The 16222-nt window shown below is 36.9% G+C and overlaps 1 protein-coding gene across 2 annotated transcripts in view; it reads right to left on the bottom strand.

Moving 5' to 3' along the window:
* LOC124155496 (trithorax group protein osa) overlaps nucleotides 1-15948 on the bottom strand; it is a 42847-nt gene extending 26899 nt beyond the window's left edge. For both annotated transcript variants that reach the window (XM_046529355.1, XM_046529358.1), the window contains exons 1-4: nucleotides 15292-15948; nucleotides 11724-11817; nucleotides 2107-2654; nucleotides 854-1097 (exon numbers count right to left, since the gene is read on the bottom strand). In XM_046529355.1, coding sequence (XP_046385311.1) covers nucleotides 854-1097; nucleotides 2107-2654; nucleotides 11724-11817; nucleotides 15292-15825 — 1420 coding nt within the window. In that variant the 5' untranslated portion in view covers nucleotides 15826-15948. The remainder of the gene's footprint in view (nucleotides 1-853; nucleotides 1098-2106; nucleotides 2655-11723; nucleotides 11818-15291) is intronic.
* Nucleotides 15949-16222: the final 274 nt, after the last annotated feature.

Raw genomic sequence — 16222 nt, 5'->3', positions numbered from 1 at the left:
GTGCCCGAGAATCGGTGGAATCGAGAATCGACATTTGGAATCGACTCATCCCTAATTATTGTAGCGGCCCTCGGAGGATAACTCGTGTCATCAGTCGTCACGTATCATCGAAGTCAAGTTCAGGAAGTGAAGGATAAGGTAGTTCGAGGTTATTAAGGGATGACTTTGCTCCATTAGATCGGATCTGATACAAAAAGTGCCTGGTGTTTGGATCAGAAGGGGAGCGAAACTTTACAAGAAGACAAATCACCCAACTTGCGAGTTGAAGGTCGCAGCGCTGCGCTCGCGGAAGACAGCAGTTAAAGAAGCGTTCCCCGGTAGATTCTATCGACTCTTGGTAAACTTTCATGAGACTGTTCTTGTTGATGAGCATAAATTCGAAGATTTGGATGAACCGTCATGAAAAAACGTTAAATCGGGCAAAAAAATCTTGAGCGGGACAAATTTTTACGACCATAAATGCGGAAAAATGCAAAATGCAGAAACACTAAATACGGATAATTTTTACATTGTCCTAATAGGGAATGAATCGGGACCCGAAAAAATAAATGCTAAATGCGGAAAAACGTTAAATGCGAAGACCTTAAATCCGGATCCGACTGTATTTAATTAAAAAATCCCAGCTTTTCCATCTAAGAGACACTAGACTACCATTCTAGAAAAGCCTTCTCCACCAACTACAAAGTTCTCAGTTGGAGTGGATCAAAGTTAGCCACCAAGTACATAGAGCATGTTTTCCTCATGCCAGAACAGGCAAGCAAGGTCTTTAAAGGTTAACAGGAATACTGAAATACATAGTGAAAAATTCACACAACCACGAAATGGAAAGGTCTGACCGAGTGCAATCTCTTACCTCCTTCTTCCAAAGGGCAGAGTCGACCTTTGGGCAGAGGAGCTTCTTCCAACTGGGGCGTGGGAGGAGAGGAGTTGTTCAAGTGTGCTGCGTCATTCACCTTGGGAGCAGCATCACTCAAAGGCAGAGGTGGAGCCAGGACAGATGGCACAAGGCAATTGGTGATATGCTGCGCATCTGACTGATCGGCATTCTGTTGACTATCAGTGGCATCAGAATCAACAGTAGATGATTCTTCTGGACCCTAAAAAAGGCAAAAATAAACAGTTAACATGAGGACAAAATTCAACTAACTCTAAACAAAACCACTGCAGCAAAAGGTATTTTGCATTGTACATTAGTGTAAATCTCAGAGAGAAGAACGATGTACTGGTAACAGGGATATCAAGTTATATTGAGTAGATAAATCATATATGCACATAATTATGGTAAAGCATGTAATAGTAACATTGTTCATGCCATGAACATGGAAAGTAGGAAGACTTTACCAAAGGATTATATGAGAAAACAATGGCTCCTACCAATTCACAACATTCACATTAACATCCAATTTGAAACCATGTTATAAAAAGTATGTAATGGGTACATCCAAAAATTTACTACTTTTCCCAAGGCAAATCACAATTATTATTCTTCTCTATTTTCCAAGCATGCATTTATACTAACTCTATCATTAGGATATTTTAAATTTACATTCTTTTTAATCAAGGAGAAAAAAAGCTAACACAGATATTGATACACTGGTAAATAAGAGAATTTAACTCCTCACAAAAATATTGACTTGTCTTACTCTGCTTTGGCATTCACTGCACATAAGCAGCACTCAGTTGTTGCGCTAATGTATTTTAAATTAAGTAATGGCTGTATATCACGTATACCACTTCACAAAATTAAAAAAAAACAATATTACATTCACACTCAGAACAAAAATTTACACTAAAACAATAATCAAAAATTTCAAACTTAAAATAAAACTGAATAATTTACCTAATAAGTAATATTCTACACGCTAAAAGAAAAGGTTATAATAGGATTCTAGACAACACAAGAGAAAATAGGAATTAGTGCGCATCTTTTGGAATATCTACAGCATTTTTAATGTTGGTGAACAAAAATTATTATCACAACAAAATTCTTCCAAACTTAAAGCCAACTCTTGGTGATATTTAGCTACCTGAACATAATCATAGAATGTTAGCTGGAAAGCATGGGGTAAGCAAGGAGGACTTGGGTGACCATGCAATAGACTTCACCTCATCCGCATCACCCAGCTGCGCTCCGTAGCGAGGGATTTCCTTAATCTCTCGCTGCTCTATCCCACCACGGCCCCGCACATTGTGCCTCCTTGGTGACGTGGCTGGCCGCCTCTGACTGTTGCCTCCACCCCTGTGGCCTCGGGACACTCTCGGGGCCATCTCGTGCTCAGCAGGATCCCCGACGCCCGGGGACGACGACTGCGGCCTCCTCCGTGGTCCCCGCGCCGACACCACGGTGGGGCTAGAGGTGGGAGGGGGAGGCGGGGTGGAGGAGTTGGCACACGGTATCTGGACGGTCGAGTCGTCCAAGGGGTGGGCAGAGTGGGTGGGGGAGATGGCGGGTGAGGGCACAGATCTACAGTTGACGGTGACGGGAAGCGAGGACTCTTCCAGGTGAAGCTGCCGAGTGTGCTGCATGGGGTATCCGGTGGGCCTCACGCACGTCAGGAACATGGGCTGCGGCGATGCAGTGGGTCCATTGCGGGTTATGCTTGCATGAGAACCATTGTCTGTCTCATGGGTGGGATTTCCCTTGCGATCCGGAGCTAACACAGAAAATGAGAGAATCACATTAAGTCTCAACCCATAAGAAAAATGTAGGAAATCAATTATTCTGTAAGGTAGCTCAGTCACTCACACAGTCATTCAACCTGTAGGTTGATTTGGATGGGTGAGGGTAGAGCTTAGAGTATACCAGATTTAGCCACAGACGTGTGAATTCACACATTCAGGGTGCCACCTTGCGCTTTGAGAATTTTAGTGTGGAGTGTCCGAAGGCCAGGATTTGAACCCAAAAAACTTTGGTCAGCAGCTAGGAGCTCTGCTAATTAGACTACCATTCCCTCTATGTGGTGGCATACTTTTTGTTATGAAATAATATTCAAGAAAAAATTCCAAAATAAAAAACCTTTACCCTTTAAAATCGGCACCAGTCTTCCCTATCAATTAAATTGATAAATAATATTCATTCAATTTTTTCCATTTCAATCAATCAAATTCTCTCTCTAAGTCAATGAAACAAGCATACATGTACGCCTTAGGCCCGTATTCTTACTCCACCCTGTAGGACTAACCGACCCTGGATACGTCATCAGCCCTACATAAAGCGATCTCACCCTACACACGCCACATTAAGCCCTACAAAGCTTTTGGAACTAAACGAGCCCTACTTAATGTAGGGTACCACAACAAGCCCTACACCCTACAAAAACATGGTGGCCAAATTTCGTCCGCTGATCACTTCCGATTTAAGAATACACGTTGTAATGCATATTAACAGACACGAGCTCACACTAACCATTTTAAAATGTACAGAAATACAGCAGAAAGGTAATAATACAACCACATTATACCCATCAAGTGCCCCGTACTTATCACTATCTTGTACATACCGCTTTTGAAGTAATTTAAAGATAATATGATTATACTTTTGGCACAATATGAGAGTATTTGTAGCCATAATTAATGTACCGACACGACCTGGTGGACGACACTGATTGTTTATTTACCTTGAGCTATAGCCCTAACAATACGCCCAAAAATTATTGGACGTCTTTTGTTGAAGTCTTGGTTACATAGTTAGGTCTCATTCCGCAACCAGAGTGGAAAACTGGTGCTGTGCCATCATCTACGTCATTTCTGAGAACTTGACGACAGAATCACCCCCCACCACTCATGTAGGGTCGACTGAGAAACACATGTAGGGGCCTCTTGTTATGTAGGGACGGATATGTAGGGTCGACTAAGAATACAGGCCTTAGTTGTACTTCAGGCACCTAACTACTATGTTTTCATCACCATTAAGCTGACTTCATTCTGTTGGTTATCTGTCATCATAACATATGTAGCCACATGACAAATTGGAATGACAGTCCTTTAGCCTCACTCCATTGCTCTGTTTCGGTAATTGGAATTAAAACTTTTTTTTCAAGACACCACGCAGACAAATCCATCTTTTAAAATTCAATGGATTATAGTCACACAACTCTTTCCTTTCCTATCCATCTTAAGTCGTTTCTAATGTCATAAAGATTCCACATACTTTATGCTTAAGGAGCAGAGTTCAGCTCTATTTCCATATCAAGAACCTCTAGCAAAATATGATTATCAACTGCAGAGCTTTCTTCCTATATGTATTAGCTCAGTCAATTCTCTTGGTCAATTCTCAGACTTCCATTATCATTCAGAATCTTCAGCCATCTTGTCACTTATGTTATCATTGATCCTCTTTTTGCAACGATAACATTTTCAACTTAGTTCAAAGTGTTCTTACCACCCTTCTACTTTACAGCCTTTACCATTTAGCACACTGTCCTATAAACTACGTTCTTTCACCCCACTGTTTCAATTATTGCTTGTTGTTCACTTTGTCATATATCTTCCTGCTATGCTCTACATCAAAGTTCCTTCGTTTCTCTTTTATCAATTTTCCTGAGATTCAGAACTTTTATATCTTTGATGCTTCCATTCTAACTACATAGTAACTCCTCAACCTATCTTAGCTATGCCCTATTTTGCCATCAATGTCTTCTTCCAGCCACTATATTTTTTTTCTTTTGAACACTTGCCTTTCATGACTTCTGATGTTCCCTTTTCTTTGTTCCATTGTAAAGCTCTATGCTCCAGTTTTTTTCCCTTTACATCATCAACCTTTTAACGCTAATACATGTTGAATATCATTGTCAAGTAGGGCATTTAATATACACAAGGAACACAAGATTGATAACCAAGAAATAGTATTTGAAAACATTCCTGTTGGCAGTAGCACACTATGGTTCAGAAGTTTGGACCATTGGAAAAATTGGTCAGAAAAGAATCACAGGCCTGAGACAAATGGTGCTGAAGGAGGATGCTTAAGATGAAATGGATGGATAGGGTGGTAAACAAGGCAAATACAAAAATATGAAAAGAAAGGGCACTAAGCATCACTGTATTACAAAGAAAACTGTGGATAAACCTCTAATGAGACAAATCTCTTACATGGGCAACATATTGAAAGGAAATATTGATGGAGAAGTCCCTATAAGAGGACGAAGGGACCTTCTTGATCGAGAAAGATATGTGGGAGAAGAGCCTCAGGGGGGTCAAGGAACTGGGGGGCAAAGGATGAGGAAATGGAGGCCTGCAGTATGGGGGGAATCTTAGGATTTCAACACTATAAATGAATGAATACCAGGCAAGTGATTTTGGAGTGGATATAGGAATCTCATCCACTAGGAATCCATACAATTCCTTCAATTTTTTTAAACCTCCATCTCAGGGTGTTACAATGTATTGCACATCTTTCCATGCTCTTTGGATTCTTCCACGCATACTAAGATCTTTTGTGATGTCAAAACCATGAGTTTTGTCATTAATAATTCATCTCCCTAGTTGATGATAAAATGGATTGACCGTGTAAGTAACGAGGAAGTGCTGAGAAGAATTGAAGAAAAGAAACTCTTCTAAAAACCTTAAGCAGAAGACAGGACAACTAAATTGGCTACAATGAATAAAGTTACTTCTCCTGACCTTCCTTATTATTACAACAATGTAGTGTTTATGATCTTGGAGTATAGGTCATGATAAATAAAATACACATTTGGCCAACGTTTCGGAGATTTATTCTCCTTCCTCAGGGCTCTTAATTATAATGAATGTTTACAAAGAAAATAAAGAAAATAAATTAATTAAGTGGTTACAAAAATTTTGAATACAATTGTGCAGTACAAATTCATTGGTAAATTAAAAATTGTGAACAGAATTAAACAACATACCTGTGATAGAAAAGTTTCGTTACTAGGCTAATCATGGTTACTTATAAATATTGATTCATTTGTTAACAAATGGTATCTAAATTATACTAAACAATTTTAATTTCGATGAATTAAATAATAATAAATTTTACTTAGGTGTTCTATGTCCGATCTTTTATTGCAACTGTTATTTGATTTTGATATGTAAAACATTTCTTTAAATAATCTTTTCTTAAAATTGGTTTCTATGTCTAAAATTTTGGTGTTCTCGAAATCAAAATGATGGCTATAGTCTAGACTGTGATTTGCAAGAGCAGAAAGAGTGATTTTATTTTTTATTGATGATTTGTGCTGGGATATTCGGTTTTTTAAATATTGAGAAGTTTGACCAATGTAACAACTATTACAATCGAGGCATGGTATGTGGTATATTATGTTACTTTTTAGTTTTTTTGGGGTTTCTGATTTTATTTTTGTGTACAGAAGTCTGCTTTGCGTGTTAGAAATTTTGTGTGCAATGCAATTTTTAATTTACCAATGAATTTGTACTGCACAATTGTATTCAAAATTTTTGTAACCACTTAATTAATTTATTTTCTTTATTTTCTTTGTAAACATTCATTATAATTAAGAGCCCTGAGGAAGGAGAATAAATCTCCGAAACGTTGGCCAAATGTGTATTTTATTTATCATGACCTATACTCCAATATCATAAACACTACATTGTTGTTAAATTGGCTACATTATGAGACATGACGGCCTGATGAAAACAATCGTAGACGGACAGGTGGAACGGATGAAGGGCAAGGGACAGCCCCAAAATGAGTTACATAGGTCAGGCTACAAAGGATGCAAAACAGAAGAAATACGCTGCTATGAAAAGGCTAGAGGATAGGAGAGAGGAATGGAGAGCTGCATCAAACCAATCTTAGGATTGTTGACTAATGATGATGATGCGGAAAATTCCGTCACCTCTCTCATATTAATCCAATGAAAGGTCTGATTTACTAAAAAGGCACAATCCTCCCAATTTCATTCATCAAATATATCCCAAGGAGAGGAAATCAGTAGGACTCTACGTTCCAAAAGTCTTTAATGTCAAAATGTCAGATAAAATGCAGAGGGTGAACTGGTGGCAAATTTGAACAGAGCCATGCATTCAAGCAGTGGCCAATAACCTAACCCTCAAAATCCCTTCCTTTGTTTTTTTTTATAGAATCACACTCCGAGGCACACACTTGAGGGGTGGGACATAGAAATCTGATAATCTCCACAACAGTTTATAGTTTTCCGAATAGGCAATGTAGTAGAAAATTGTAGTTTTTATTATTATCCTTGGCAAATGGTGATCCACTGGTTTGTTGATCAATGTTTTCCCATTCACAGGTTTTCAGCAAAATTTTACCGTTTTCTTCCCGAAAATATTGAAGCAGTACATAACATTTATGGTGAATCTATGAGAATCCAAGACTCAGATGGAACTACTACCAATTAATCAACATTGGCATCCTTACACAAATTATAATGAGTATTTCATGCTCCTCACTCTGATAAAATTATAAAAATCACAGTCTCCCGATGAGCCATTTAAGGCAGAAATATTGAACACATGATAATCTACAGCCACATATTAACTAAAAATTTAATAAACACAACAGATGCAAGAATGCAGATGCAGCGATGAAAGTATCTAATAATTAAGGTAGGTTTCCATGTAGTACAAAAGAAGTGATCTGGGACCGTCCCTTTCCTTCCAGCACTGCCTTCTTCAATTCACTGTAAGGCCTACTCCCTTTCAATCTGTCTAAAAATCCTATTCTTTTCCTTCCCCTCACTCCTAACCCTAACATTCTACCCTATAACACCATTTTCAACATTCCCTCCCTGCTAAGTACTACTCCCATCCATACCTTCTGTCTCCTCCGTATCTCATCTAAAAGCTGCCTTTCCTCGCCAACCATATCCAGCACTTCGTCGTTACTTTTCCTCTCCGTCCATTTCACCTTCTCCATTCTTCTCCATACCCACATCTCGAATGCCTCCAATCTTCTCTCGTCTTCTTTCCTCAGTGTCCACGTTTCCGCACCGTAGAGAGCTACAATCCAAATCAAACTCTTCACCAACCTTTTCATTAGACTCCTACATAACGATCCTCTCAGAAGCTCCTTCCTGTTCATGAACGCCTCCTTTGCCAGCAGAATTCGCTTCCTGATGTCCTTGCTACTGTATCCGTTTTCCTCTAATGTGCTGCCCAAATAGTTGAACTGCTCTACCTGCTCAAGTTTTTCCCCCCCTACTTTTATCTTGAGTCCCACATTCCTCGCTCGCGATGCTTTACAAAACCGCATTACTTTTGTCTTCTTGTGATTAATCCTCATCCCATACTCCTCACACCGCTTGTCTAACGCATCCACTAAAGCCTGCAGTCCCCTCACTGACTGGCTAATCAGGGCCTGATCATCCGCCAACCTTAACTATTTTCACATCATTCCTCCCACTTTCACTCCAACTCGTCCCATGCTTCTCTTACCATCTACTCAGCGTATACGTTAAAAAGCAGCACTAATAGAGGACAGCTTTGCCTCACACCTCGGCCAATTACACCTTGATATCACCTATCGTTAACGTAATTCAGGGCTGGCTAAAGGTTGTGAGTGGGCAAATGGAGGGAGCAGGGTGGCTGGGAAGTTAAGAAGTGTCTGAATTTTTGCCAGGGTTATGAACATTTTGGTCACTGGTCTTCCGGCTTCATGACACACGGACCAATAATTGCGCTTTGAATATACTCGTGCAGATACATGCGTGGACACTGTCTGCACGTGACTGACCTTGAAAGATTATCGACATATCGACTTTTCTTTTGATTTGTCAATCGTAGTTAAATAACCAAGTTTGAGATATTTTTTAGGTTTTATGACAAAATTCACGGCTTTTTCCAGGTTTTTTCAGAACAGATGAAACTCACAGCTTATTCACGGTTTTAAGGTTTTCACAAATGAGTGGGAGCCTTGATACTTGGGCATTTTTTCTGTGCAAGACTGATTGCCAATATACTATTAATTCAATGATTTAACTACCTTGAATAATTTTTAATGCGATCTGAATTTTTCCAAATTCAACTTAGCAGGGTTCAAATCAACTCTACACATTTGAGAAATTTCCCTTCATTTTCAATGGTAGGTAGTTTCATGTAAAGGAAAAAAATTTCAGGTTTCAGAGAAATATTAAAATTGAAAAGCGATAATACGCTATGAGCATATTGGCCACATCAATAACCCAGACTGCATTAAAAAATCAAAATTTACTGCAAAATAAGGCAAAATAACAAATAGGCATTACTGTATGTGTCTTAATATAGTCCCCCCTTTTTTTCCAAAAATGCCCATGGTAAAGGGGAGGACTATATTCAAACGCATTTTTTTAACTTTTCTGGAAACTGAAGCCTCAAAATTAGGGGGGGGGGGACTATATTCGGAGAAATATGGCCATTAGTTCAATGACTACATTGGAAAATAAATATGAAAAAGGAGAATTAAGAAAATAACATTTTTTACTGAGAAAATTCACTGTTTTTGATAAATGTTTGAAAACTGAGAAATAACAAAAAGAGTAATCAAGAACCTCGTAAAACATGAATTCCCTGTCAACTAAAAATTTGTGCCTGAATGACTATGCGATAATGTGTAACTAGCTGTGTAACTTTAACGACTGCACCAGAGAGTGAGTTAGATTGGAAAGTAACATTACGCCACCTATTGCCAACCATTTAGATATAAAAACTCAACTGTGAAAGCAAAGCTAGCCAAGGACTGCGAGTTATATCTAAAGCAGTCGTAATTGCATGTCACTATAATTTATTCTATGCAACGAGAATAACTAAAATGCAAAATAATTCCATGCACTGATGATTACACTTGGTTAATACTCAGCCACTTCACTTGCAATTACCTCCTTTGAAATTCTTAGTCATAACATTTTTCAAGCCAGATTTCTCTCAATGACTCTGACTCATTACTCCCAATGCATGAACCTAACTGCAGTGGTAATACACCTAAGATCTTCAGGCTTGACTTTGTGAAACTTCTCAATTATAATAGTGATCCTGACAAAGTTTCACTCCTTTATTTCTAATACGCAGCGGTAATGCCTCTGTCATCATGAACCCAGCACAGAGATAGGTTTTTGTATAACAACTCAAGCAAAGAGCAATGATGGTACCAGCATATCTAAAAAAAGGAAGATTGACAGTTGTGGAGCACTGCAGCATGATGATTCTAGCATTCCAAAGCACCAACATTACATGAATTGCCACAACTTCACATATTTTGATAGCCATAGGAAATCACGTAAAAAATGACACAGAAGAAAGATGAAGAAGAAGCAAGTGCATTTAAGAGGCAGATTATTTTGCCCTAAGTTTAGAGCCAGAACCTCTTCAGCCCCACATTGTTCCATGAAGGGTTGTTAATTTCCCTCAGTGAATGCAACGATGAAGAAGCATAGTTTGCATTCTATTATCAACTCCTCTGAAGCATGCTTTTCAGCAAAATTTTCACCTTTTGTTGCATGAAGGAGGTTCATTTTTTTTCTATGCTGCAGTGGTAATGCCACTATCTTTCTCCCAGAAGACAACTTATTTTTCAAAACATCCTAAAGCTGTTTTCCTGGGATTCTAACAGAATTAGACACATGTGTATCAGAGAAATTAATCACCAAAATATTTGCCACCATGAGTACAAACTTAAAGAAAAAGTTATTCCGACACGTACGATGCACATGTGGCTAAGACTTTCACCACATTAACTCTAATTCATTAGGTAAAATATCCCCAGCTGTTGATGCATGAATCTCTTTAAGATGAAGAAATTCTGTCTCGAGACTTTTGGAAGGAACAAAGATTAAGATTAATTATCCAAAATGCCAGGAACCTCAAAGAGATATCAATTATTTCCTGTTTTGCTTAATTCATAAATCTATGTGAACACCCATTATTGTGAGGGTTTACCAAATGAATGCAATGACCACAATGCTTGAAGGCTATTTAACATACAGGCAACAAAATAAACTCAATTCCATGCAAACTCCCTTCAATTACAACAAAAACATCATATCAACCGAAGTCTGACATTTAGGACCAACATAAAAGGCACCATTAGGCATTCAGTGTGAAATTTGAAGCATTATAACTTTGGCATTTAAATTTAAAAAAGAATGATATTTACATGAAAAACTTTTCATAATTCTGTACCTCTAACTCACAAAAAATCATGGATAGCGAATACGGCCCAGCCATGGCCTTGTTTGAGAGTGTGTAAGATCGAAAATTTAAAAAATTAAACCACAATGGTACATATTTAAGATAGCTAGGGGATGAGGTAAAAGAATTCTATCAAATATTACAGAGGTTAAATATTTTGATGAAAGGTACAGCATAGAAAACTTGTTCAACCATGAAGTTCTACCACCTACAATTCTGGCACGTCCAACAGCTAAAAGATCATTATTTTCATGATTACCTACGTAATATGTGGATTGAAATGAAAATCTCTTTTGGAATCTTACAACATCTGTCTACAATCAGAGATGGATACCATAATATCATTTTTTTCATTTGATGGCACCTCATTAATGACTTTTTCCTGGTCTCCAAGTATTCTAGCATTTTAATGTTCACAAAAAGAATAAAAGGAAATCCCTAATTTTTCATTAAATGCTTTTTAGATATTTAAATGCTATTTTCCGCGATATATTTGCATAGCTGATAAAGATTACAGTTACGGTGAAATAAACACCAATTGTTACTAATGTAATTTTTTAACGAAGGATAAAAATAAAAAGATAATTAACTTAACCATATGGTAATGATAGAAAGCTACGTACCACATGCAACAGGAATAGCAGCAATAGGGGTAATATATGGTCGGACGTATGCATTCTGGTTGGCACCACAAGTTAACATGGCAGGATCCATTTCCTATCAATCAGAAACAAAATAGATTATTAATCAACGCATTGTTTGAATTAATGCCATTAAGTTACATGTTGAAATGAAATATCTATAAAAATGCACCCATGCAAAACGTTTTAAGAGTAAAGTAGTAAGACAGTAATAAAACAATTAAAATTAAGAATGAGAACTCAGCATAAAACCACAAAAATGATTAGCAGTTAATTGACATTATTGGTAACATACAATCAGTTTTAACTTCAATGAATGTAAACAGGCTGTAAAATTATTTTTTTATTAAATTAAAATTAATAAAGAAAAAAATCACATGGTAAAATATTTTTGCAACTGTTATTCTCTGCACTTCAATACAACGTAGGATCACTTCACATCACAAACTTTCATTCACCGTAAATTGCAGTCGGAAAAATGATCAGTAACACTGTTATTAACAACTAATACTGAGGCTACCAGCATAATAACTAAGAATATACCAAGTGATAGAGAGTGACAAATATGCAAATCAAAAAAAGAAGAGAATGCCAAGAGAATGTCCATTCAAATTAAGGCTTCAATAAGCTAAAAACATTAACTCAACTAGAATTTTTTTACCAAGCCACAAAAATCAAAGATAATTTGTAAAAACATTCAAAATTTAAAGAAAACTTGATAAAAGGCCTTCATGAAGCTGTAATGGTGGGTGGCATCAAAAGTATTCAGCGAAATATCTAATAAGGTACTAAACTTTTAAAGGGCACCATCAAAACATTGTTATCCTAGAGGTTAATTAAATAAGTTGAGGTAAGAACTCTGATAGGACTACGGCAGAGGATCCCTTTTTCACCAGGCTTAAACTTACAAGTGCTAAAAATCTTATCTTTGTGGTTTAACTTGGACTCTGAGAATGACACCATACAGAATCCTAACCCTCTAAAGATACAGCAAATACATTTCGGACCAGAAGACTTCTCTGAAGAAACACTCACCCTGTTTTTGCATCAATAGATTAAGTACACTTCCTCAGTTAAAGAAATTGTACAAATTATGACAGAAATGTAACAATGACACAGAAGATGAGACGTATGAACATATGTGAGCATGTGTTTAGTGGATTTCACATTAAAAATGCAACAATATCAGGGTATTTTCTCCATATTCAAGATCAAAAATCCTTTGGTAACTCCAAATATGAAGGGAAAAATGTTTAAACAATGTCAGTATCACGTCAGCCTTCATCCTATTCAGATATTGAAAGCACACACACACCCTCGGTTAAATGTCAACATCTATACACTTACACAGCAATTTCATCACAATTATTTGGAATGGAGAACTTTAATGTTCAATGAATGTTGAGTGTGTGTTGTGCATTGTGGAGATAAAGAGTTCAATAGGAGAGTCTAACTCCATAAGCATTAAATGAGGATCCACAAAAGGCAATAATTCACTGTATAAGATGTAATTACATGCAACTCATGTATCCACTTCGCAGACTTATGTAAACGAAGACACAAAATCGCTTCTCAGCCAACGCATAGAAAATTAAGAAATGTCAAATTGACAAAAGAGCAGAACTCAAGGCTAAAATTTAAGACGCTCCACAGGTCTGATCTCAGTTACCGTCAAGGTTGACATAGTGCACAAATTAGGTCATAACACTTTCTAATTACAGGATTTTCTTCCAAAAATACAACTCTTCTTCTAATTTAATTCAGAAAATTTTCAGGGAGAAATAGCAATCCGCATATTAAGTGAAGAATTGTCTAAATTAAGAGTCAATCGGCGGATCAATTATGCTCCTGCCGAATGCTTCATAGAGATTGTTGACATGTTGCAGTTGTCAAACGATGATGACTGACGATTGAATAAAGGAATAAAATAACCCCCCTTATCTTTAGAGAGCCCTACGAGGGTTTGACAGTCATACAATTGACCCAAATGATCCTTCAAAAGGTTACATAACACTTCAAACTAATGCATATGACAGATTGAGGCAGATAATTAATGCATACTCTGGGAAAGTATATAAGGTCACATTTGAAACAGGACCCTTAGAAGTACATGAGAATATGTAGTGCCATAAGCCATCATACTCCCCCAATCAAAATATTTGTTGACCACTACCAATTGCATCAATTGGAAAAGACTTCCTATTCCCAGACAACCATTGTTTAGGTCGTAAAACCCTTAGTCCTGGAAAAATTCTTCACTGAAAATCTTCAGCATGGCAAAGTAACCAAATCAGTTTCTCAAAGGTATGACCTCAGTTTGACATGCATATTTAATATTTTTTGCCTTTCCATTTTTAACACTAACAGATAATCAAAATTGTCCGATCCTCTTAATATACGTGTTAAAAAGTGGCAACCACGCGAAATTAATTTCAACAACTAAAACCAATTAAATACATATCCATCATAGTAATTATTACCAATAGTAATCTATCAGAATGAAGTTGGACAATCTTTATCACCACAAGATCCAGGAAACTGGTACTCAAACTGACATTTACCCATGCAAAGTAAACAACTTATCAGCAAATTACAAGTAATAGGTTAGATATTGAAAAGCCAATTGAAATCCACCAAACCAGTCATAGCCAGTGAAATGAATGACTTGCAGATATACTATCTTTAAAATCACACCGAACAACTATGCTCCGGAATAGATACACAACCAAGATCTGCTACTAAATCTAATGCGCACAATTTAATCAATAAAAATATACACTTATTTCGATTTTTTTGCAAGCATGGTCTCATAAATAACAATTACCAGTAAGGTCACCATTGTATGTAAGTTCAGGATTCATGCTACGGCCATGGTGGATACCATGTTCATTAATGATAATTTTACACCAGTGAAACACTTCATGAAGATGCATGCCGAGTGACAGAAACAAAGCAGGCAGTTCATCGTACATGAAATTAAGATCAAATGTGTCAATAGCTTTGTCAAGATATTAGTCATGTCAAGGAGTCAAGGATAAATGTCTGGGATCAAATAAATGAAAAGTGGGAAGGGTAAACACAAGAAATTATAAGAAAAAGGCCTTTAATGTGTTTCAATTAGTCATTGGGTAAATTACTAAATAAATCACATAAGTGAATACAAGTTTCAATCTGTTAGACCAATGCATACCCCAGTCAACTCCTAAAGACACTAAATTCAAAAAGATGAGTATAGGTACATGTGGTCTCATAATTTTCTTACACAAAAAATACACAACTAATGTTAGAATGAAGAACTTGTCGTTACCTCAACCTATAAAAAGTACTTAAATCATCACATACACTCAAATTTCGACACTTTTAAGCAATAATCTATATGAAGCGACCCACGTTATCGCATGCAAAATAATGATAGAGTAACTTGGTTCATTATAGCCTTACAACGCATCGAAAATACATTAGCCTCAACATAAAGTATGACTGGGTCCAAAACGATGTGCAATGTCGCATAAAGTAAAACTAAATAGCGAACATGAATAAAGAGACATACCTGTAAAGGTGACTTCACTAAAATAAGAACATTATTCGTCAAGCACACTTTGTTTTCTTCTTCTTGAAGCTTTAGAAGGATATCTTCAAATATTCTTTTTTGTTCGTAGGTAAAAGCAGGATGATTTATGGCCATGGTATAAAGCAACAATAACTCATCCAAGGGATGATCATCTAAATCAGATTCCGCACTCACATTATTAATTTCACTACAGTCAAAGCTTGAAAGTATCCTATACAATTCATTGGAACACCCATGGTTAGAAGAATGTAGTAACGATAAATATATTGCTACATTGCGTCGTGTCCGTTTATCAGAAACACTTCGGAGTTCAGTTAATACCGTTAAACTATTTGCACGATTCTCGGCCTCCCTAAGGTCATGAAAGTCTCGTTTACCGAGGTCCTCCACACATGTGCCTAAAAACCTTAACTCAAAAGGAATGCACATATTCAATAAACTACACATTAAATCAATACGTTTGTAACTAGATGACTCCTTAAACCACGTCACAACGTCTTCTTTACACACCATTTCCAGTAAACATCGATACTAGTTATTTATTACATCTAAAAAAATTGATATAAGAATGCAGCATAAACAGAATTGAAACAAGATATCGTCCAACATCCCCATTTAGCATCCCGCTTGGTGATAACCGAGATAACATAATATCGATAGATGTGGCGGAAGTCCACGATAATCGTAATATCGATTACTTCGATATAATCAGTCGATAGTGTATGTATCAGATCGATAGTCGTGCTTTATCTCGTCCGGGAAATTCAAAATCGGTAGATAGAAAGTTAGAGACACTAATGGACCCTTTATTTAAGCGCCTTACAAATATCTACAGCACATGTATGCGGCTAACACAAGGAACTTGTATCATCCTTTCTATATTCTAATTTAAAAGTTAGTAATAAAATAA

Source organism: Ischnura elegans, chromosome 3 (genome assembly GCF_921293095.1).
Source record: "Ischnura elegans chromosome 3, ioIscEleg1.1, whole genome shotgun sequence".
NCBI lineage: Eukaryota > Metazoa > Arthropoda > Insecta > Odonata > Coenagrionidae > Ischnura > Ischnura elegans.
The sequence above is the reverse complement of the archived record's forward strand: the minus strand, read 5'-3'. Positions and strand labels throughout refer to the sequence as shown.